Source organism: Carcharhinus amblyrhynchos, unplaced genomic scaffold, assembly GCF_965287045.1.
Source record: "Carcharhinus amblyrhynchos unplaced genomic scaffold, sCarAmb.v2.hapA scaffold_44, whole genome shotgun sequence".
In the NCBI taxonomy this organism is placed as follows: domain Eukaryota; kingdom Metazoa; phylum Chordata; class Chondrichthyes; order Carcharhiniformes; family Carcharhinidae; genus Carcharhinus; species Carcharhinus amblyrhynchos.
In genome coordinates this window covers 2,951,510-2,975,079 of record NW_027649785.1, presented here as the reverse complement: position 1 = coordinate 2,975,079, position 23,570 = coordinate 2,951,510, and the positions used below count along the sequence as shown (strand labels likewise).

At 44.4% G+C, this 23,570-nt stretch overlaps 1 protein-coding gene across 1 annotated transcript in view; it reads right to left on the bottom strand.

The window, feature by feature from the left end:
• Nucleotides 1-1,026: 1,026 nt before the first annotated feature.
• LOC145337158 (transmembrane protein 87A) overlaps nucleotides 1,027-23,570 on the bottom strand; it is a 54,537-nt gene continuing 31,993 nt past the window's right edge. Inside the window, exons 14-21 of the mRNA XM_080181946.1 lie at nucleotides 19,964-20,072; nucleotides 13,576-13,634; nucleotides 12,359-12,462; nucleotides 10,364-10,437; nucleotides 8,495-8,556; nucleotides 6,362-6,414; nucleotides 4,598-4,628; nucleotides 1,027-3,244 (exon numbers count right to left, since the gene is read on the bottom strand). Coding sequence (XP_080038072.1) covers nucleotides 3,203-3,244; nucleotides 4,598-4,628; nucleotides 6,362-6,414; nucleotides 8,495-8,556; nucleotides 10,364-10,437; nucleotides 12,359-12,462; nucleotides 13,576-13,634; nucleotides 19,964-20,072 — 534 coding nt within the window. The 3' untranslated portion in view covers nucleotides 1,027-3,202. The remainder of the gene's footprint in view (nucleotides 3,245-4,597; nucleotides 4,629-6,361; nucleotides 6,415-8,494; nucleotides 8,557-10,363; nucleotides 10,438-12,358; nucleotides 12,463-13,575; nucleotides 13,635-19,963; nucleotides 20,073-23,570) is intronic.

The following is a 23,570-nucleotide window of genomic DNA, read 5'->3' as shown; positions in this document are numbered from 1 at the left end:
TAGATTTATCTTATCCTGTATAATGGCCTCCCATTGGTCTTCCCGCTACTGATGTCAAGCTGACAGGTCTGTCGTTTCCTGAGTTATCCTTTGCCTTTTAAATAAAAGAGTAACATTTGTAATATTCCAGATGCCAATGGACTAATCCTGTGTTCAGTGAGGTCTGGAAAATTTCTGGCAATGGCTTTGCTCTCTTGCCTCTCAGCAATCCAGTATCCCATCCAGGCCTAGCAACCTTCCCACCTGGAGGACTGCCAGCCTTTTTAGCACCTCTTATCGAACACTAGACTGCTCAGTTGCTCAACACCCATATTCTCGGCTGGCCATTGTCAGTTTACTCATTTACCATCTCTGCCATACCCTCTGCACCACTGAGCAGTTGACCCTGCTTCTCCCTAATGATCCCCACTCTATCCCTTTACCATGAATACGGTTTAAGAACATTTTAGTGTAGCCTGCCATCCTTTCCTCATGCTTCCTCTTAGCCTTCCTTACTCCAGCCTCAGCCTCTCTCCTGCAATTGATATATTCTACCCGCTTTCTATTGCTATTATTCCAACACACGTCTTTTTCTTCCTTATTTTCTCATTAGTATTCATAGTCCATCCGGGGTACACTAGCTCAGGATACCATGTGTTTATTTCTCATCATGGGATTTGAACCTCTGCTCTCAGGACATTAGACCGAGCCTCTGGATTACTAACCCAGTGACAATACTATAATGCCACTGTCCCCCCGCACATAAGTACTCCCTTTGAGATAACGTGAAATGTGATCCCCAACTATTTCAGGATTCTGACCTGAATCCATGTCAACCCGACTGGAGATTTATCTTCTAAACTGATTGTTTTACAGGAAGTTAACTTCTCGTACAATAACCTTTGCTCTGAACAGCTGTTATACACATCAAGTGAGGAGACACGAGAAATCTGATGCCCTGTTAGTGGTAGCAGCACAGATGAACGTAAATTTGCTTCCAATAGCAATATGAAATATAACCACAATTGTTATTTCTTTAAACAAGACTTCATTTTACTAAATGATTTATTGATTTTTCACAAACACAAGTCTGCTTACAGTACATTTTCAGTGTAGTACGTAATGTCCATCTGATGTGGAGACACTCTGTAAGCAGTTCACACATACATGTTTTTGGAGCTCACTCTGCCCCATCGAGAACCAGTCCAAGCCCCTACTGGACAGTCGTGCTTTGGAATTCACACTTTTAAGTTGGGCAGGAGCTGCATTCAGGTTGGGGAGAGGCTGCATTGGCTAACTCTCCATTGCCAGTAAATGCATTATTGCTGCTCCCCTGGCTATAGGAAGCACTGACCACTGTCCTCTGCACTTCCGATCCAAGGATGAATTACAACTCAAACTAGGTTTTGAATTAAACAGAGTGAAACAAAGTCAATACAAGACATGGTACAGGTCCCTATAAGGGACACACTTTCGAACCCAAGCTTCAAGGGTGCTGCACAGATCAGGCACTGGAAGCGTGAACCCATCTTCATCACGACTGGTGTTGGGCAAACTGTAGCTTGTTCAAACTCACGTGAGATTTAGAAATGGATTTTGTGTAACTGGAAGCTGGTTTTAAACCACGCAGTGAATAATCATGACCTTTCTAAGACAGTTTTACAAAGAAGTTCTGTTTTTGTTGAGAAGTTTAGTGAGCAAACCTCAAGTTAAATGCAGATGGAAATTAAAATGGAGAAGGGATATGCAATCCTCTTGGGATATTTTTTAAAAAAGCAGATTTAAAATGTATTGGCCTTGGCTGAGGCATCTCACCTCAAGGTGGCCATGGGTGAGCTTAGGTAGTGGTGACTGGCTATTTCACCAGGATGGGCATCATAGTCAAGCCCAGTGTGCACATCCACGCCATCAGTGATCATCTGTAGAACTTCAGGGACAACACAAGAGAACTGGAGAGAGCTGGGGAGGAAAACAAAAATCTAACACAGCCAATCACATTCATGTTTCCGGGGATGGTCTGGGAGAAAGCTCCTTACTTACCTGCTAGGATTCTCCACAAAATGCCATGAGAGAACGTGCTGCAGAGTGGACAGTGGAAGGGTGGGGGGTGTAGAATAAAAATGAGCTGTTACCAGCTTCTGTACCATTCAGGTAGAACTCCTCAAAGCACAAAGTCAAAAATCACCTGAAGCAACTCAAAACAGCAGCACATCTGCAGCACTGCTGTCTACCATGGAAAAAGTTTTTAAAACAACAGAAAATATTCATTAATATACTGATCAATGCATAGTTTGTGTTACAGGCCCTCAACCTGTCCTGGGGAGCAGACAAAAATAAAATTAAGAATCCATCTTAAAAAGAGCTCACAGCAACAGCAAAGGACGTGTCCTCCAGTAAACTGGAACTCACCCAACATTGCTGAGATAATGGGCAGTTTTCGATGGACGGCAGGATGCTCCAGCACACCCATTATGCTGCTTAAGGTGAAGTGTTCTTGCCAACATCTAACCACTGCTGTGTAAACACGGGCTCAGGTCAAGAGTTCAGCTGTCACTGAGTGAAAAAGCAGACTGCAAAATGCTGCCAAGTTTTGGGATTACAGGTCAGAAGCACCCAGCAGTTAAATAATGAACACTGAAAAGAGATTGCACGATCACCATGGTTAGAGGATACAGACATTCCGCACTTATTATTTTTGGTACGCTGAATATTGTATTGATTTCTTCCTTATTTTCTAACTATTTGCCTTAAATTATGACAAAGATGTTTGCATATGGATAAGCAGGTACCATATATTATATAAAATATTCAGCCCAACAACCTTCACGTCTGCAATATTTTACAGAGCCCTCGGTTTGGCCCAATTAGCATCACAATTACTTTGCTCATCTCTGCCTGAATCTGACGTACGGGTGGTACAAAACACACCTCTCTCTCACCAGTGGCACTTCACAGAATTCAAACCGAATTTTCACCATCTCAAGGAGAATGGTACAAAAAGGCAGTTTTTCTTTTTAAAAAAAAGTTGCAATAAAGTGATCGGCTGGAAGTATCCAAAATGAAAAATATGCTTTTATATCATTTCAAAAGGTCACACCACAAAGAACATTTCATACGCTCCTTCATTTTCTCTCAACTAAGAAAGGTCCAGAGGTCCATTTGGCTGCTGTAGGGGATTTTGGCTTCTGGAGTAAAGTTTTGCCTGTAACATCCTTCCAATCAGTTATTCCATTTTGGAGATTTCAAACTTGGTCGTCATTATTTCCTGCAAAATGAGAAAAGAAATTTTAAATGATGCATGAGAACGCATCCCCAGCAGAGTTACCCCTCGCTCACGCATATTTCTGAGACATAGAACATAGAACATTACAGCGCAGAACAGGCCCTTCGGCCCACGATGTTGCGCCGACCAGTTACAAAAACAATGACCCACTAGCCTATACCAATCCCTTTTCGTCCATAAACCTATCCAGAGATCTCTTAAACGCCCCCAAACTAGACGCATTTACAACTGCAGCAGGCAGGGCATTCCAATCCCTCACCACCCGCTGGGTAAAGAACCTACCCCTGACATCCGTCCTGTAGCTACCCCCCCTTAATTTAAAGCCATGCCCCCTCGTGCTAGCTTTCTCCATCCGAGGAAAAAGGCTATCACTATCCACCCTATTCATGATTTGTCAGAAAATGTTGCAAACTCAATGAGGGTTCAGTGCAAATAAAGCTTTGGCACTTCTTGAAGTTTATTTATTAGTGTCACAAAAAGGTTTACATTAACACTGCAATGAAGTTACTGAGAAAATCCCCTAGTCGTCACACTCCAGCACCTGTTCGGGTACAATGAGGGAGAACTTAGCACGGCCAACGCACCCTAACCGTCTTTTGGATTGTGGGAAGAAATTGGAGCACCTGGAAGAAACCCACACAGACACGGGGAGAACGTGCAGACTCCACACAGACAGTGACCCAAGCCAGGAATCAAACCCGGATCCATGGTGCTGTGAGGCAGCAGTGCTACTTACTGTACCACCGTGTCGCTGTGATATTTAATTGGTTGTGATAAACTAATTTTAAGATGGATTAATCCAAGCTACCAACTCTTAAATACAAGAAGGATTTTGTTTTAAAGCGTTTTCAAATGTTGTCCAATTGCACTGGCAGTGTTTGCATTCAATAATATGCAGCTGAGTTCAAACTCGATGTAACTTGCACCCATTGCCAAATGCTGCAAAGCTTCAACTCTGCCACCCTCTGTTTTCTACACTTGGAAATGTTTTTTCCTCCTATCACAACCAACCACACCTAAAAAGGTTAACTAAACCCCGGCCACATCTTGCAACTCAAGGTGAAAGACCATATAGGGATCGATGGGCTAATCACCACGGAGTAGAACATCAGAAACCAGTTCTGTTCCCACCTGAAGGTTATACTTCTCTCCAGTGGTTAGAAACTTGGCTGAGGTGTGGGACCTCGTGAATCTGGAGGGCCCGCTCCAGTCACACAATGTCTTTCACAACCAGGCCTCTGGGGGAACTCTATCGCACACCAGAGCATGGGGGAAATCTCTAACTGGAACAGTTAACGGTCAAGCAGACAAGTTACAGATTAAGTTGCATTTTACCTCATCCGAATCCAGAAGAGTAGGCAACGCACTGGAAAATAATGAACAAGATTGAGAAACCAGAATGCAGGGTTAATTTTAAAAATTGATTAATCTTTACTTAATAACTATTAGGTGGTAGAGTAGGACAGAACCAGCAAATAACTCAATGTGGACCGAGGGACTGGCTAACATAGTGCTTTACACAACCACTGGCAACTACTGTTGTACAGTTGATGAAGCATTCTGTTTGAGCTGTGGTCACTGCTGTAAATGTAGGAAACACAGCAGCCAATTCACCAACATCAAAGTCCCACAAATAAGGTGGTAACGATCAGATGTTGATTAAGTGATAAATATTGGCCAGGGAAAGGCAGATAATTCTCTCCTCTTCAGCACGGTGCTGTGGGATCTTTTAAACCCACCCGCACTTTGGCAGACGGGGTGTCAGTTTGTAACATCTCATCTGAAAGATGGCATCTCTGACTGGACAGTGTTCCCTCATACTGCACTGGGCTGGACTCGAGTGAGACTTGAGCCAGGAACCTTGTGAATCAAGAGACAAGGGCGTTACCAACTGAGCCACAGCTAACGTACATCTCATCAAATTCAGAATTACAAATTTTAACATTAATACACCTTGTACAAAAACAGAACAGACTCCCTCTTCTAAAGTGGAGAATGGTTTTATTCACCTACATGGAAATTTACTTTAAATACACAATATAATGTACAACTTGAAGGGGTTTCAAGCGAAGAAAAGGTCAACATTTCAGGTGATTTCAGAAAGGATGGAGCTTCACTCCACAAGCTCCAAGATGGCCAGTTAGACTGAGTGTTACTGGCAATTTGACTGTGGTCAGCATCACAGTGGAACCTAATCCCATTCTCACATACGCCAAACTTCCAGCCAATCACCTGCTGCTGTCCAGATCAGAAACTGTGACAACTTTTTGTCCTCTGCTCCAGGGGCCAACCTGAATATCGCAGCTGCTCGGCTACTGATAGCAAATAACTCCAATAAATGGGCAATATGATCTAGGACCTTCCAGTCTGCCTGGCTTCATGCTGCGATGGTTGGCACCTGTATCCAGAGTGGCATGGCACACTCAGCCCAATCTGTATGGCCATTTTAAAAACATGATGATATTGCTAGTGAATCCAACAGAGACATCTTAACTTGAGAGGAATCAATACAAGTACTGAAAACTCCCTCTGGCTGTGGCATGTCATGTGTCCCCAGCTCTCTCAGCAGTACTGACTAGTAAAAGGGCTTGTAGGTGTGTAGCGCTCAGGATGTCCCACCATACTTTTCAGCCACTGAATTACTTATTACACTTGTAGGAATTCTGCAGCCAATGAGCTCCCACAAACAGCAATGCTATTTATTCAGGGATAAATATTGAGCAGAACATCAGGGAGAACTCTCCTGCTCTCTATTCCATGGGATCTTTTATGACCTCACAAGAAAGTAAGAATCTTTGTTTAACATATCAGAAAGATGGCAGTGCTGACAGTGCAGCACTCCCGCAGTATTACCCCAGTCCAGAATGTGTTCACAGATCTTTCAAATATGATTTGAATCTATAACTTCCTGATTCAGACAAGACCAATAGCCACCAAGGCACAGCCAAAACTTGCATGTAATCGTCTCTTTCTATTCAACAAGAGAACTACGCTGTCAGCAAAGCACAAACAACCCTCAGGGATGGTCTGATTCCTCACCACAGTTCCACTGGGAAGGGAGGTTCAGGGAAACAGGCTTCAGTTTTAGCTGAAACTTACACATCAGTTAGTGAGGATGGGATGTTCTCTTCAACCCATTTGAGATCTTCATCCTGTATCAACAAACATTCACATTACAACTCATGTTTTGGTGATCTTTATTTCCCAGTGCTCAGCAGGTGGAAGTGCTGGCAAAATACTTTTGTGAATTTTACGCTTTCAAGCTGCCAATAATTGGAGTATTCAGCAGCAGACACACAATAGGAAGGGTATGGCATGGTTCAATCCAGATTAAACTTCCCCTAAATTTCTCAGAACCCAAAGATATAAAACTGCACTTCCCACATCAGTTTCCACCCTCATGTTCATGTTGAGTTAGTTTTGTACGGTGGGTGTAATTACACCACACGGACTGTGTAGTTCCAGATGGCAGCTCAGCACCACCTTCCCAATGGCAATTAGGGATGGGCAACAAAACGTTAGCCTAGCCAACAATATCTACATCCTGCAAAAGAATTAATAAAGCAGCCGTGGATTTCATTTTAAACACCAATTCTTGACGGAAAAGAGTGACAACCTTCATGGATGAGAGAGACAGGTCAGGTTAACTGAAATCCAAAAGAGTTCATCAGCAGTAAGTTATACTGATATATTTCACATTCACCGGTCTCCGTATCTCACAGCAACATCTGTGGCACCTTTTGTTTAAAGTTTTTATACGATCAGGTAAAGATCCCATGTTGTACGTGATGTGTATTATTTGATATATACACTTCCCACAGCCAACTCAAAACCCTGCCATTTTCCAGGACAGGCAAAATAAAAATGCAAGAAATTTTTACCCCTTTTGGCAATTAAAACTAGCCCAGGAGACCCACGTGGCTTTGTTAATCTAATGCTAATCTGTGGAACTTGACTTTCCATCTTTTATACATTATCCTCAGATCTTTTTAAATTCATTTCATGGGATGAGGGCATTGGAGGCTGGGCCAGAATTAATTGCTCATCCTTGTGGGAACATTGCTGTGGATCTGGAGTCACATATAGGCCAAATCAGGCAGGGATGGCAGATTTCCTTCCCTAAGGGGACATTCATGAACTTGATGAATTTTATGACAATGATTTCATGATCATTAGACTTTTAATTCCAAATTTGTTAGTGAATTTAAATTCCACCATCTGCATGGTGGGATTCAGGCCCTGGTCTCCTGTGTCACTGAGTAAAACAAAGATCCACTGAGATATGTGGAGTCAGAGAGATATTCAGCATGAAAACAAACCCTTCAGCCCAACCCATCCATGCCAACCAAAATTCCAAAACTCAACTGGTCCTATTTGCCTGTGTTTGGCCCATATCCCTCTAAAGCTTCCTATCCATGTACCTGTTCCAATGTCTCTGAAATGTTGTAATTGTACCTGCCTCTATCACCTCATTCTCTACACGCACAACCCTCTGTGTGAAAAAGATTACCCCACAGATCCCCCTCTAAATCTTTCACCCCCTCACCTGAAATCTGTGCTAGTTTTGGACTCCACTACCCTGGGGAAAAGACCTCAGCTTTTCACCGTATCTGATTTTATAAACCTCTATAAAGTCACCATGTGATTGTTCCCTGAGCACGGAGTCTTTGGGGGAACAAGAAGCAAAGAAATTTGCTTCAGTCGCTGTGTGTTAAGAGGCATTAAAAACATTACAGCGAGTGTTTTTTCTGAATGCTACTTTCTAAGAAATGCTGAGACTGTTAATTTTTAAACTGCCTTTTCAAATTCATTTGAAATAGAAAAGAAAGAATACCTTTCCAAGTGATTTACGTCACTAATACATGGGGACCAGAGAACATCCTCCCCCTGCTCCCCCACACAAGAGGCAGAATATCAAGATACAGTCTCTGATTTTAAGCTTATCCACGATGATTCCTTTGAGTGTCAATCTGGAACAGGTACCAGAGCCTGTTGGGCTCATGCAGTGATCCAACACAACGTCAGCATCACTAATTCATTCAGAACAGGGTCAGTGTTCCAAATATATGAAAACTGGCAAACTCCCAGAGTTAGAAACACTTAAGGTCTGAAGATATTACTAATTGATACATCACTCGCTATGATGAAAGCAACATGGTGACAATTAAAACATCAAGATAAAAGTTTTTAAATTGATAATAATCTACTTGACAACACTGAAAGCTCACTCACCATTCTGTTAGGTTTGGCTGTGCCATTAGATTCTGATTTTATGGTTCTTATCTTCATTCCCTCTGTAGAAGATAAGTAATTAAGAACATAAGAAATAGGAGCAGGAGTAGGCCAACTAGCCCTTCGAGCCTGCCCCGCCATTCAACAAGATCATGGCTGATCTGTCGTGGCTCAGTAATATCAATGATACCAGGGAATTTAAGAATAAAATCTCATACATGATAAAAATATCATTGCAAAGCTTAAATGTTAAGACACTGCCACCTTTGGGTAATCTAGTAGTCATCATTTTACCAGCCCAACCATGTTATTGCCTTTTTAAAAAATAATTTACAGGATATGGCTGTTGCTACCAGCATTGCCATCCCTGTTTGCCCTTCAGAGGCTGGTGGTGAACATTAACATTAAGTTTATTTATTATTGTCACAATTAGGCTCACATTAACTCTGCAATGAGGTTACTGTGAGAATTCTCTAATCACCAGACTCCGGTGCCTGTTCGGGTATACTGATGGAGAACTTAACATGGCCAATGCACACAAACAAGAATGTCTTTTGGACTGTGGGAGGAAAGGGGAGCACCCGGAGGAAACCCCCATTAGACACAGGGAGAATATGCAGACTCTGCACAGACAGTAACTCAAGCTGGGAATTGAACCTGGGTCCCTGGCACTATAAGGCAGCTATGCTAAACACTGTGCCACCATACTGCCCCGAATATTCACCACTAGCGAATGGTATGGTCATGATTAATCTTAACGGGATTAGCAATGTGATTAATTCATGGAAATACTGGATGAAAATTAAAGTCTTGTAGCTTTATGACAGCTTCTGTATAACCCTGAACGTCCAATAACACTTCACAGCTAATGAAATTCTTCTAGTGACATCACCATTGTAAGGCAGCAGCCAATTTTCACACAGCAAGATCCCACCAGGAGCAATGAATGAGGGCCAGATAATGCACTGACCTTGACTGGCTAAGTCTCGGGTAATCACTCATCGTTGCTCCTTAGTAACCATGTGACGACAGGACTGTTTACAATAAGTGGCATCTCCAGTGATCTTTCAGAGTCAAAGGTATAAGCGGACATGACATTTTATATAATGCCATATGGAGAATAACAACGTGATGAGAAACAAACTTAAAAAAAACGCAAACAAGAAACTCCATTTCCTTTGAGGGTTCTGTGATGAGGAGAGACTGGATAGGATGGGGTTGTTCCCTTTAGAGCAGAGGCAGGGGGGGAATGGTTGAGGTGTAAGATGATGAGGGGTACGGACAGGTTGAGTAAGGAGCAGCTGTTCCCCTTGGTTGACAGGTCAATCACGTGGAGGGGGGGGATAGTTTTAGGCTGAAGGACAGGAGATTCAGAGGGTGGATTTGAGAATTTGTTTTCACTCAGTCTGGTGGGAATCTGGAACGCGCTGCCAGGGAAGGTAGTGGAGACCGGAAATCTTACAACCATTAAAAATTATCTGGATGGGCACCTGAAACATTTAACATTCAAGGATATGGGACAAGCACAGGAAAATGGGCTCAGTGTGACCTTAGTTGGTGCAGATCTGATGGGCCGAAGGGCCTCTTCAGAGCTATATGACAGAGCAACAACACAATTGACAGAGAGCGCAGCTGCTAAAGGTAATGATAAGGGAAGCTTTGCCGCAGGCAGGAATTGTGGTAGAGCCTGTCACATCTCCAATTTAAACAACAGGAATACAGCATCTATCAGAACATCAAGGTGTCTCAATTCCCAACCTTACAAAAACAACATTTCATTGGTTGTTGGTGCTTTGGGACATGGGGCCACAGAACGAAACTGAAATAAACTTTGTAATGCACGCTGACATATTAATAAACCAAACGCACCAAAAGCTTCATTGATTAACTGCTCCTCTTCCTCTTCATTATCAACTTCATCTATCAATGGAGAGTAAGCATACCTGCAACCCAGAGAAACATAGGCCATTACTTTACACGGATTAACACAGGGCAGAACACACAATACAACAACCCCTTGGCAACACAACTGAAAAGCACATCTTCATATCAGTACTGAATCATCTTTTTATTCATTCATGGGATGTGGGCGTCACTGACTAGATTAGCATTTATTACTCATCCATTGCCCTCTGGTGGGTGCCATTGTTGGACAGCAGGTTGGCACAGTAATTGGCACTGCTGCCTCAATTCCAACCTTGGGGGTGAGTGCGTGGAGTTCTCCCCAGTGTCTGTGTGTTTCTTCTGGGTGCTCCGATTTCCTCCCACACTCTAAAGGTACGTAGGTTAGGTGGATTGGCCATTAAATTGGCCCATAGTGCCCCAAGATGAGTAAGTTAGGAGAATTAGTGGAATAAACGTAGGGCGTTACGGGTATAGTGAGAGCCTCAGTAAGATGCTCTGTTGAATGGCCTCCTTCTGCAAAATAGGGATTCCATGCTTCTAGTTGCTGGAGAATGTGGTGGTGAACTGCTTTCTTGAAGTACTGCAGTCCATGTATGATACGATCAGCGCAACTTGTGGGCCGAAGGGCCTGTTTGTGCTGTAGTTTTCTATGTGGTGTAGGAGCACCCACAGTGCTGTTAGGGAGGGAGCTATATTTCCACGTGACAATGGTGAGTGACTTGGAGGGGAACCTCCAGGTGATGGTATTCCCAGACGCTCACTGTTCTTGTCTTTCTAGAAAATGGTCACGGGTTAGGAAGATTCTGCCCAAGAAACTTGGTGAGTTTTTGCAATGTATCGTGTAGATGGTACTTACAGCTGCTACTGTTCGTCAGTGGTGGAGGGATTGAATGAAGCCACAAAACTATCATTCCATCCATCTTGCTTGCACCAGCTCACTAAAGATCAAATTAGTCCCACTCTTTCCTTGTGGCTCTGCAAATTTCTAAGTGTTAATGCAATTTCCTTGAGGCAGTTACCACTGAATCTGTTTCCACTACTCTTTCAGGCAGTAAGTTTGTAGTCACAGCTCCCTCCCACTGTCCCTCCCAGGTTTTTTGCCTATCATAAATCACTATTCTGGTTACAACCCGACAGAGGAAACCTTCTACCCATGTACTCTCATCAAGATGCCTCAGAATTCCAAACCCCATTAAATCTCCTCTTAACCTTTACAGCTTGGAGGAGAATCCAGTTTCTCCCTTTTCTCTTGGTAGTATTCTGGCAAACCTCCTCTGCACCCCGCAGAGGCGATCAGGTTAGGCACCAATTCAAAAAGATCATGGAACATTTTGGCTGGGAGGATTTTTGTTTAGGTTACAGCACAGGGGGAGGCTTTTTGACCCATCTTGTCCATGCCAGCCCGGGGACAGACAGGTGACCTCTTTAATCCCACCTTCCTGCACTCAGCTCATAGCCTACAGCACTAAACGTGCAGATCCAGACACTTTCTCAATGAGTTTCAGATCTCTGCCCCTCCTGTGCAGCAAATTCCAGACACCCAGCAACCTCTGCATAAAAAGGTTGTTCCTCACGTACCCGCTACATCTTTGGAGAATGATCTTGAATCTATGCCACCCGTTCTAGAATTCTCCACCAAGGGAAACAATTTTCTCCCGTCCACTCTATCTCTTCCCCTCATTTATCAAACTATAATTTCAAAGAGCAATGGAATTCTTGTATATGGACTTCAACTGTGAAGAAACCCTCATCTGTGCAGATTTGGATTCCAGTTTGTTAAACAAGGGTTAATGAAGGGCTGGTGAGCAAAGCAAGTGGAGGAGATAAATTCTGAATGCAGCACAAGGTTCGTGTACAGTGAATTAATATTGAAGTGTGCGTGGTTTTTTTCCTACTGTACGGTATTGATACTAAATACACCAATAAGACGACCTTGAAAAAGAACAGTACGAAACCTGCCTCTGATTATTTGCAGATGGCCTCCACAAGAACATTATTACAAGCAGCAAAACGGAGAAAAGGAATCGCCAGAATGCATCTTCTATCCACAGCTCTCTCCAGTCCTGGTGCAGAAAGAAATAAGAGATTTTATATCATACACAAGACTTAGAAGTATTATAAAGACCCAGCAAATGCAGCAGTCATTCTGCAGACAAATCAAAAGGATGAATGAGTTTACCATTTAGTTTATTTTGGAAAGGCAGTTGGAGGAGCAGAACGATCCAGGGAGTATACGTGTACACAAATCATTGAGTGTGACAGGGGTACGGGATACTGGGCTTTATAAAGAGGGGCATAGGGTACAGATGCAAGGGAGTTATGATAAATTTGTATAAAACACTGTTTCAGTCTCAGCTGGAGGATGGTGTTCAGTTCTGGGTACCACACTTTAAGAAGGATGTGAAGGTACTGGAAAGTGCAGAAAAGATTCAGGAGAACACTGAGGGATATGTTGATAAATTGGAGAATTTGGGGCTGTTCTCCTTGGGGAACAGAAAGTGAGAAGAGATTTGAGAGGGGTTTTCAAAATCACATGGGGCCTGGATGGAGTAGATAGGAAAAAACATTCCCTCTGGGGGAAGGGTCAAGAACAAAGATGACTGGCACAGGAAGCAATGGCAACATGAGGACAACTGCTTTCATTGTGAGTAGTTAAGGCCTGGAGTGCACAGTCTGACAGCGTGGTAAAGGCAGGTTCAAAAGAGAATTGGATCATTTTCTGAAAAGAAGAATGTTGCAAGGGAAAAGGTGGCAGGAAGTGAGACTTGCAGAGATCTGGCACAGGCACGATGGGCCACATGGCCTCCTCGTGTGCTGGAACCATTCAATTACTTGTGACGGGAGCGGGTCGAAGGAATGGTGACCATGACACAAGAAAACTTCCTGCTCTTCCAATTCCTGGTCCTTTGGTATTTCTGAAAACATGAGCACTTTTTCACAAAGGAAACTTAGAAAGCTCACCAAGGAAGATTCTGAGGCCTGGGATCATTTAAAAATTTCAATCCAAGACTGACAATTCTGTTGGGCGAGGGTGCCACCTCCAATAATGTTGACATGCTGTCATTCAGCACGACCCTGGGAGCACCCTGGAGGATGTCCTCAAATCCTAAAGTGGGATTTGAACCCATGAGCTAGAAGAGAGTGTGCCATCGATTGAATATGCAATGTTTACTCACCGACTGACAGGCTGGAAGTCTGAATGTCATAGTCATCCAGATGATAAAAATCACCGAAGCTGAGGAAGGAAGACAAATATTAACACTGATATCATCAAAAAGCCTTTCTGCTAACAGCAAAGAGCAGCAGCAAAACAAAATAAGATAAGGTTGTTAAGAAGGCGTACGGTGTCTTGGCATTTATTGGTAGGGGGATTGAATTTAGGAGTCGCAGTGTAATGTTGCAACTGTACACTACTCTAGTGCGGCCGCACTTGGAGTACTGTGTGCAGTTCTGGTCCCCGCATTACAAGAAGGATGTGGAGGCGTTGGAGAGGGTGCAGAGGAGGTTTACTAGGATGTTGCCTGGTATGGTGGGGAGGTCCTATGAGGAGAGACTGAGGGATTTAGGGTTGTTTTCGTTGGAAAGGCGGCGGCTAAGAGGGGATCTTATTGAAACATATAAGATGATTAGAGGTTTAGATAGGGTGGATAGTGATAGCCTTTTTCCTCGGATGGAGAAAGCTAGCACGAGGGGGCATGGCTTTAAATTAAGGGGGGGTAGCTACAGGACGGATGTCAGGGGTAGGTTCTTTACCCAGCGGGTGGTGAGGGATTGGAATGCCCTGCCTGCTGCAGTTGTAAATGCGTCTAGTTTGGGGGCGTTTAAGAGATCTCTGGATAGGTTTATGGACGAAAAGGGATTGGTATAGGCTAGTGGGTCATTGTTTTTGTAACTGGTCGGCGCAACATCGTGGGCCGAAGGGCCTGTTCTGCGCTGTAATGTTCTATGTTCTATGTTCTATTAAAATCTCAAAATTACCAATTTTAAGAACATTTCAGGAATTCTCTGAAGTCGTGAATGGCCTTAAAAAGCACACAGAAACCTGTACACCTTCTCCTCCTCCTCCCCGTAACCATCATTATCTGTTATGATGCTCATATTTCAGGTAACACACTAATTCCCCAAACAAGTGGGCATTATCTATTATGAGCTCATCCAGCTGACCACACACACCCACAATGGTTATTATGGACTTCCCTGCCCCTGGTGTGATCATTCCCAAGGATACTTAATAAAAGCCCTGGCTAACTGACCACTCAATACCCCACATTTTCAATTAAATCCCTGGACTTCCCAGTCACTGCCTTTAGAGAATGTTAAGGGAGCCACCAGATAAGTGAAGCTGTGACTTGCCTGCATATCCCACTCCTGCAACTCCACAGTATTCATTAACACTCTTACCCAGTACAATACCTCTAGGTGGCACTGTCTGGGTTGCTGCCCAGTACGAGCAGGGCTAAGAACGACGAGATCATGCAGTTGAATGCATGGTTGAGGGACTGGTGTAGGGTAGAGGGGTTTACTTATGTAGATCACTGGGAGGTGTTTAGGAGAGAAAGGCAACTGTACAGGAGGGGTGGGGAGGATTTGAACGGGAGGGGGACTAGTGTCTTAGCAGGGAGGTTAGCTGGGGTGTTCAGGAATGATTTAAACTAATAGGGAGGGGGCGTGGGGAGGTGGCTGGGAGAGAGACGGGTGAAAGGAAAATTATAAGGGAGAAGGTGGTTCCGAGGGACATTTGTGGGTTGAACTGTGTCTGTTTCAATGCTAGGAGTGTGGCAGGGAAAACGGATGAGCTTAGGGCCTTGATGTTTGTGAGGCAGTTGGATGTGGTGGCTGTAACGGAGACGTGGTTACGGGAAGGGCAGGACTGGCAGCTGAATGTTCCTGGGTACAGGTGTTTTAGGTGTGACAGAGGAGGGTTGAAGAGAGGTGGAGGGGTGGCACTGTTAGTCAAGGAAAACATCACAGTAGTGCAGAGGGAGGGCGATATGGAAGAGATAGGGATTGAGTCGCTGTGGGTGGAGTTGAGGAATAAAAAGGGAGAGATCACATTGCTAGGGGTGTACTATAGGCCACCCAACAGTCCAAAGTCAGTGGAGGAGGGAATTTGCAGGGGCATTTTGGACAGGTGCAGAAAGAATAGAGTGGTTGTAGTGGGTGATTTTAATTTTCCCGGAGTGAATTGGAGGGGGCCTAGAGCTGGGGGTACGGAGGGAGAGGAGTTTGTGAAATGTGTTATGGAAGGGTCGCTAGAACAGTATGTAACTTGCCCGACTAGGGGAGGGGCTATACTGGATTTAGTGTTGGGAAACGAGCCAGGGCAGGTGGGTGAGGTAGAGGTAGGCGAACATGTGGCAAACAGTGACCACAAGTCCGTCTACTTTAGGATAAAAATGGAAAGGGACGAGTGCCGTCCAAGCGGGAGTGTGCTGAACTGGGGAAAGGCGAGCTATGGCAGGATTAGGAGGGAGCTGCAGCAAACTGACTGGGAGGGACTGTTAGCTGGCAAGTCCACGGTTGGCAAGTGGGAGGCTTTTAGGGACAAAATGAAATGGTTACAGGGGAGGTTTGTTCCGGTTAAGCGAAAGGATGGGAAAGGTAGGATTAGAGAGCCGTGGATTACGGGGGATATTGAAGACTTGGTTAGGAAGAAGAGGGAGGCGTATGTTAGGTCAAAACAAATGGGTACGGAGTGTGCGCTGGAGGAATATAGAGAGAGAAGGAGGGAGCTAAAAAGGGGAATTAGAAGGGCGAAGAGAGGGCATGAGATGGCTTTGGCCGGTAGGATTAAGGATAATCCTAAGGCATTTTATTCCTATATTAGAGGCAAGAGAGTAGTTAGAGGGAAAATTGGTCCTCTTAGGGACAAGAGTGGAGAGTTGTGTATTGAGTCGGAGGGAATGGGGGAGCTCCTGAATGAATACTTTGCGTCGGTATTCACGAAGGAGAGGGGTTCGGAATCGTGCGGTCTCTTGGAGGGAGCGGAGGTTCAGTTGCAGGATATAGTTATTACGAGAGAGGAAGTGCTAGGGCTTTTAGGTAGCGTAAGGACGGATAAAGCTCCGGGGCCTGATGGTATTTATCCCAGGCTGCTTAGGGAGGCGAAAGATGAAATTGCTGGGCCTCTGGCGCACATCTTTGTCTCTTCTTTGGACACAGGTGAGGTCCCAGAAGACTGGAGGGTAGCAAATGTGGTCCCGTTGTTCAAAAAAGGTAGTAGGGATAACCCTGGGAATTATAGGCCAGTGAGTTTGACGTCGGTGGTAGGGAAGTTAATGGAAAAAATACTTAGGGGTAGGATGTATGAGCATTTGGAGCGTTGCGATCTGATTAGGGATACGCAACATGGCTTTGTTAGAGGGAGGTCTTGCCTTACGAATCTGGTGGAATTCTTTGAGGAGGTGACAAAAACGGTTGACGATGGGAGAGCCGTTGATGTCATCTATATGGATTTCAGTAAGGCGTTTGACAAAGTCCCTCACGGTAGGCTGGTAGAAAAGGTTAAGGCGCATGGGATACGAGGCCAGGTAGCTAGGTGGATTGAGAACTGGTTGGGAAATAGGAGACAGAGGGTAGTTGTGGAGGGTACCTTGTCGGGCTGGAGGCCAGTGACCAGTGGTGTGCCGCAGGGCTCGGTACTGGGACCTCTCCTCTTTGTAGTCTACATAAATGACTTAGAAGAGGGAGTAGGTGGTGTGATCAGCAAGTTTGCTGATGACACCAAGATGGCAGGGTTGGCGGGTACAGAACTGGATTGTCAGGTGATACAACAGGATATAGATAGGTTGGTGCAGTGGGCAGATAGGTGGCAGATGGCATTTAATCCTGACAAATGCGAGGTGATGCATTTTGGAAGGAATAATGCAGAGAGGAGCTATGTGATAAAAGGTAGGCCGATTAGGAGTATAGACGTACAGAGAGACCTGGGAGTGCAGGTCCACAAATCCATGAAGGTTGTGTCACAAGTGGAGAACGTTGTTAGGAAGGCTTATGGGATGTTAGCCTTTATAGGAAGGGGCTTAGAGTATAAAAGCTGCCGTCTAATGCTTCAGTTATACAGAACGTTGGTTAGACCGCATTTGGAGTACTGCGTCCAGTTCTGGTCACCTTATTACCGGAAGGACGTGGAGTCTCTGGAAAGGGTGCAGAGGAGGTTTACCAGGATGTTGCCTGGCATGGGGGGACTGGGTTACGAGGAGAGACTGAAGAGACTGGGGCTATTCTCCTTGGAAAGAAGGAGATTGAGAGGGGACATGATAGAGGTATATAAGATACTGAAGGGAATAGATAGAGTTAATAGTGAGAGACTGCTCCCTAGACTGGGTACGAACACAAGAGGTCATCACTTAAGGGTGAGGGGGGGGAGGTATAATTTGGAGGTAAGAGGAAGGTTCTTTACACAGAGAGTTGTGGGGGTCTGGAATGCGCTACCGAGTAGGGTGGTGGAGGCAGGCACGTTGGACTCGTTTAAGATGCAGTTAGATAGGCATATGAGTGAAACGAGAATGGAGGGATATGGTAGGGGCTATTAAATAGGGTTAAACCTCGGGAGACACCGGAAGGGCAGGCTGTATGATTAATATGTTTTGTCTTTATTCCACAGGTGGAGGTCCACCTCGTGTCAAGCGAGGGGCATGCACACGGCGGGTTGTGCGTGGGCTGCTCTTGGAAGTCCAGGAGTGGCCTAGTACTTCATGTCGGTGTGTGTGCTTGATCCTGGACCGATAGACGGGCGCCACAACAGCTCAGTGATTAGCACTGCTAGCTGTGCAGATACATGGATTTGGGCCTGTGTCTGTGGGAGTTTGCGCATTCTCCCTGTGGTTGCGTGGGTTTCCTCCGGGCGCTCCGGTTTCCTCCCACACCCCAAAGATGTGCTCTTAGGCTAATTGGTTTCCACCAAATTGACACTATTTCTTCCCTGAATCTGACTGAGTAGGGTCCCATTCGTAGACATGCAGGGTAGAATAGGTGTAGGGCGATGCGGCGGCGCGGGCTCGTTGGGCCGAAGGGCCTGTTTCCCGTGCTGGGTTGTTCTTTGTTCTTTGTTCTAATAGTCCCAACTTTTCAGAAACAAATCTATATCAAATGTAACGCTGCATTATAACTCGTGTTTAACAATTACAACTAACACGTTAGAATATCAGAAACTGAACTCTCTTGTGATCTCCCTTTAGGATTTTATCCTGGGGTAAAGTCTCTAATTCTGGAATTCAAACATCTATTTCAGCATTAATCTACCCAAAGATGAATGAATCCTTCACGAACGTCCAGGGTGGGAAAATTCCAAAGATTCACAACCCTTTTGAGTTAAGAAATTTCTTATTTTAGTCCTAAATAATTGACCCTCACCTGGAGACTGTGCCCCATGTTCTAGATTCCTCGGTCAGGAGACAACCTTATCAAGCTGCTTCAGAATCCTGCACACTTCAATCAGATAACCTTGCATTCTTCAGAATGCTACGGTATAGGCACAATTTACTGAATACCTCATCGCAAAACAATCCTCTCAAGCTAGGGACCAGTTTAGGGAACCTTTGATGATTTGCTTCCAAGGCAAGTACATTCTTAGAAAGAATCATAGAAACCTACAGTGCAGGAGGCTGCCACTCGGCCCATTGAGCCTGCACCAGCAACAACTACCCAGGCCCTATCCCCTTAACAGCATATATTTACCCCGCTAATCCCTCTAAGCTATGCACCTGAGGACATTAAGGGGCAATTTAGCATGGCCAATCCACCTAACCCGCACATCTTTGGACTGAGGGGAAACCGGAGTACCCGGAGGAAACCCACACAGGCATGGGGAGAACATGCAAATTCCACACAGACAGTGACCCGAGCTGGTAACTGAACCCGGGTCCCTGGCACTGTGAGGCACTGTGCTACCACGCATTCTTCCTTAGATCGGAGGCCAGAACTGTACACGGTGCTCTAGATGTGATTTCCAAAACTATACAATTGTAGCAAGACTTCCTTGTTCTTGTACTCCTGTACTCTTGCTTCGTATTAACTTAACATTATGTGCCTTGTACAAGTACACCCAAGTCTCAGCGATGTTTACAAGTTTCACACTTTAACAAAAATTCTGCTTTTCTATTATTACCAAAGTGAATAACGTCAGATTTCCCCAATTATCTTCCCACCTACCAACTTACAGCCTTATATTATCTATATCTCTTTGCAGCCTTGTATGCATTCCCTTCACAGCTAACATTCCTACCCAGCTTTGCGTTTTCAGGAAGCCTGGATACTTACTCTTCTTCATTTAGTGAAGTTACTAACTAAATAAATTAGTTTAGTATGAACAGAGAATTGCTATTCTAGTACACTTTTCCAAATCATGCTCTCTTGATTAGAATAACTAGTTGCTTTGAAATTTTCAACACTGATGAAATGAGCTGTGACCTTGGGACTGATAACTCCTGACACTGGGCATGAACAAGGCCACCTGGGTAATAAATACTGGACAGGCAATGCACAAGTGCAAACATCACCACCCATCGCCACCACGTTCAAACATTGCACCAATTTAATGTCCTGCAACAACTGCAAACTTACCAAAAACAGCAAATATTAGTGTGTTTGTGAAGTGTCGGTACAATGAGAGTTTCATCAGAGCTCTTCGGAGTTTCAGCTGCTTCATTGTCTGAGACAGGCTAACAAAGATGTGCATGGAGGTCAAGGAAATCACCATTTGTTTGAAAGAATAATTATGATCAATTTTTAGCCAGGTAGCCCCCTCATTTAAGTTGCAGAAACAGGTTATATCACAGTATAACCAGCTCCTAACCACATCCTTTGTTTTATATATTAACACATCTGTAAAATGTTCATTGGGGAAAGGTTTTGGAAAATTCAGCACAAGATTAACACAAACCTGTGGTTTCTGTCAGTGAGGGAGCAGAGGGGTGGGGGAAGAGAGAGGAGAAGAAAGATGTAAAGGAAAGAACTCCATCAGGATAAGCGGTGATCTGAGGGATTTAATCTTAAAACAGATGACAGGAGTTAGGACTCCATTCAAAAACAGAACTTTCTATTGTCTGTCAAATGGTAATTTGGTTTACCACAATTAGAAGTGAAGTTAAAGTACAGGGAAAAGCAAAGAGAGTATAGTGGCAAAGTGCTGCCTCAGTGCCAGGGACCCAGGTTCGATTCCAACCTCAGATGACTGTCTATGTGGAGTTTGCATGTTCTCCCCATGTCTGCCTCAGGTGCTCCAGTTTCCTCCCACACTCTAAAGATGTGCAGGTTAGTTGACTGGCTGTGGTAAATTGCCCCTTAATTTCAGAGAAATTAGCAGGTAAATACATGGGGTTATGACAGTAGGCCCTTGGAGTCAGTGCAGGTTCAATGGGCTGAATGGTCTGATTTTATGATGCTACCACAGTTTTATGATCTTGGTGGGACAAACTGGTACTGAGATGGATTGAGAATGAAAGAGGCCTGTTCCTACAATAACATTTCTCAGGAACCTTGCTTCATAATGTTAAAACAGTAAATCAGGTCATTGGAACAAACTCAAACCAATCACACTTTGATCCAGGTTCACATTATTATAATGAGAGCCAGCTTTTAGCAAAGCACCTTAAGCACCACTGTACAATAGGTACAATGCAAGACCATATCTTTGCTAGAAATATTTCACAATACAATTCAAACAATATCAAACTTACCATAGGAAAATGCTCTCATGGACAATTGGATCTTTTCTCCTATCTCTTCACCTTCCCTTTATCCAGTCTCTTTTCTGAACACCATCACTGTCCCGAATATTCGAGACACCCAATTAACCCCTCACTGCTGTCACTCACTCAACCCAAATCTTGCATCACCCTACTCAGTTTCCCTTAGGGTGGCAAGAGACCTGAAAATCCATCATCTTCAATAAGCCCCCAGTCCTCTCCCTCCCACCCTCCTCAGATACTATCAAAATGTAGTCTGTTACAAAAGTTTAAATTAGAATGGGGGGGGGGGGGGGCGGGGGGTTTTCTCGATTTGGGCTAAGCCTCACGTGTTAGCAATTAAAATTTCTGTCTCACCTTTTTTTTGTGATGAGCAAGGGAAGATGGCAGTGTAATTGTAACGTGTATTTACACTTGCTGTATGCAATTAAAAGGCATATTAAGTAACCCACAGTAGGTCTAAAATATTTGCAAGTAACATCCCCAACACCGAACACCACCACTCTCTTCCAATTCCGCCCAAAACTAATGCTCTCCTCACATGCTAACTCTCCTCACTCCACCGAACGTTGATACTGACACGCTCTTTTACCCTGCTCCATCAGTCACTGCTGACTCTTTCCTCTTCCATTCAATGTCGCACAGTACTTTCCCTTCCATATTCCCAAAACATCCACTCTGCCTTTTTGTCTGTGCTGTTGCTATCTAAACATTGGTTATTAGATTCTGACTGCTATTCAGCTAAGAACCATGTGCATTGCTAATAGGAGTATTAACAATAGGAGAGGAGTCTTCATTATATTTATTAATCTCAGTCACCAAACATGGACTAAAAGCTGCACCTGGTGTTTTTTTAAAGTTCATTCATGGGACATGGGTGTTGCTGGCTGGCCAGCATTTATTGCCCATCCCTAGCTGCCCTTGAGAAGGTGGTGGTGAGTTGCCTTCTTAAATCGTGGCAGTCCATGTGCTGTGGGTTGACCCACAGTGCCGTTAGGGAGGGAATTCCAGGTATTCATGGTGATGACTGATTTTATAGGGACAGCCACCTTGTGTGTAAGATACCGTTACAGTTCTGCACCCAATACCCTGGCCTCAATCAACACTCATGATATAACTGGAGGCGGATGGATGGGGGCTGAGGGGATTGGGGGGAGGGGGGAGTGGTGCAGAAAGGCCACAGGTCAACAGAGTCTTGAAAATAGGATGATGGTGACAGTAACTGAAAAGGTGCTTTTAATTCTAATTTTCAATTCTGGGAAGCGAGTGGGGCAAAGTGAGAATTCAAAAATTAAGTAGTAATCTTAAAACTTTTCTGTGAAGAATTTAAGTACCAGAAATCTGCAATTCAGTGTGAAAATCTGAATATGTTGTGTGACCTCAACAATCTATAAAGTTACTTACAATTGAAATAAGAGAATTCATAAAACAAATTTAACTCAAGCTAAACTGGTGGCTCTCTCCCCACAGAGCATGTTATCTTGTCCAAAGCGGTTGAACACGATGGCTTCCTTACAACCCAAAGGCGTGGGACAGTTCTCAGGGCATCGCCTCCTCCTCCCACTTGAGCCTCAGCAATTTCCTAGCCTCTCCTGACCCCAGGATTGAGACTCTATTTTTACTAATATGGATAAGCTACATTTTGAGGAAGCATTGTAAATGACAATTTAAGGTGGCACAGTAACACAGGGGTTAGCACTGCTGCCTCTCAGTGCCAAGAATCCAGATTAAATTTCCAGTGTAGGTCACTGTGTGCGCCACATTCTCCCCGTGTCTATGTGGGTTTCCTCCGGTTGTCTCCCACAGCCCAAATTTGTGCAGGTTTGCTTGATTGGCCATGCTAAATTACCCCTTAGTGTCAGGGGGCTCGACAGGGTTACTATGTGGGGTTACAGGGATAGGGCTGGGTGGGATTGTTGTCAGCGAAAGCTCAATGGGCCAAATGGCCTCCTTCTACACTGTAGGATCACACACACACACACACGTATTTAACAATGGGAAGCTCAGGCTGCTTGAATTTTAATCTGTGTTGGGTTCATTTCTCTACAAGTTACATTTCAAATCTTGTTTGGAAAAGTATTTGGACAGAATGTGTGATCACGGTGTTGAAGCAAGCCGAGATAAAGCTGAATGGGCAACACAGAATTTACGTCGATAGTTTTGGTAAAGCTATCATAGAACGTCTACAGTGCAGACGAGGCCATTCGGCCCATCGAGTCTGCACTGACTCTGGCAAAGCGTCTTACCCAAGCCCTCTTCCTGTAATCCCACACATTTACCATGGCTAATCCATCCAACCTACAATGTCTTTGGACACTAAGGGACAATTTAGCATGGCCAATCCACACAACCTGCACATCTTTGGAACATGGGAGGAAAATGGGGCACCCAGAGTAGACACAGTGAGAACATGCAAGCTCCACACAGTCACCCAAGGCCAGAATTGAACCCAGATCTCTGGAACTGAGGCAACATTGTGCCAG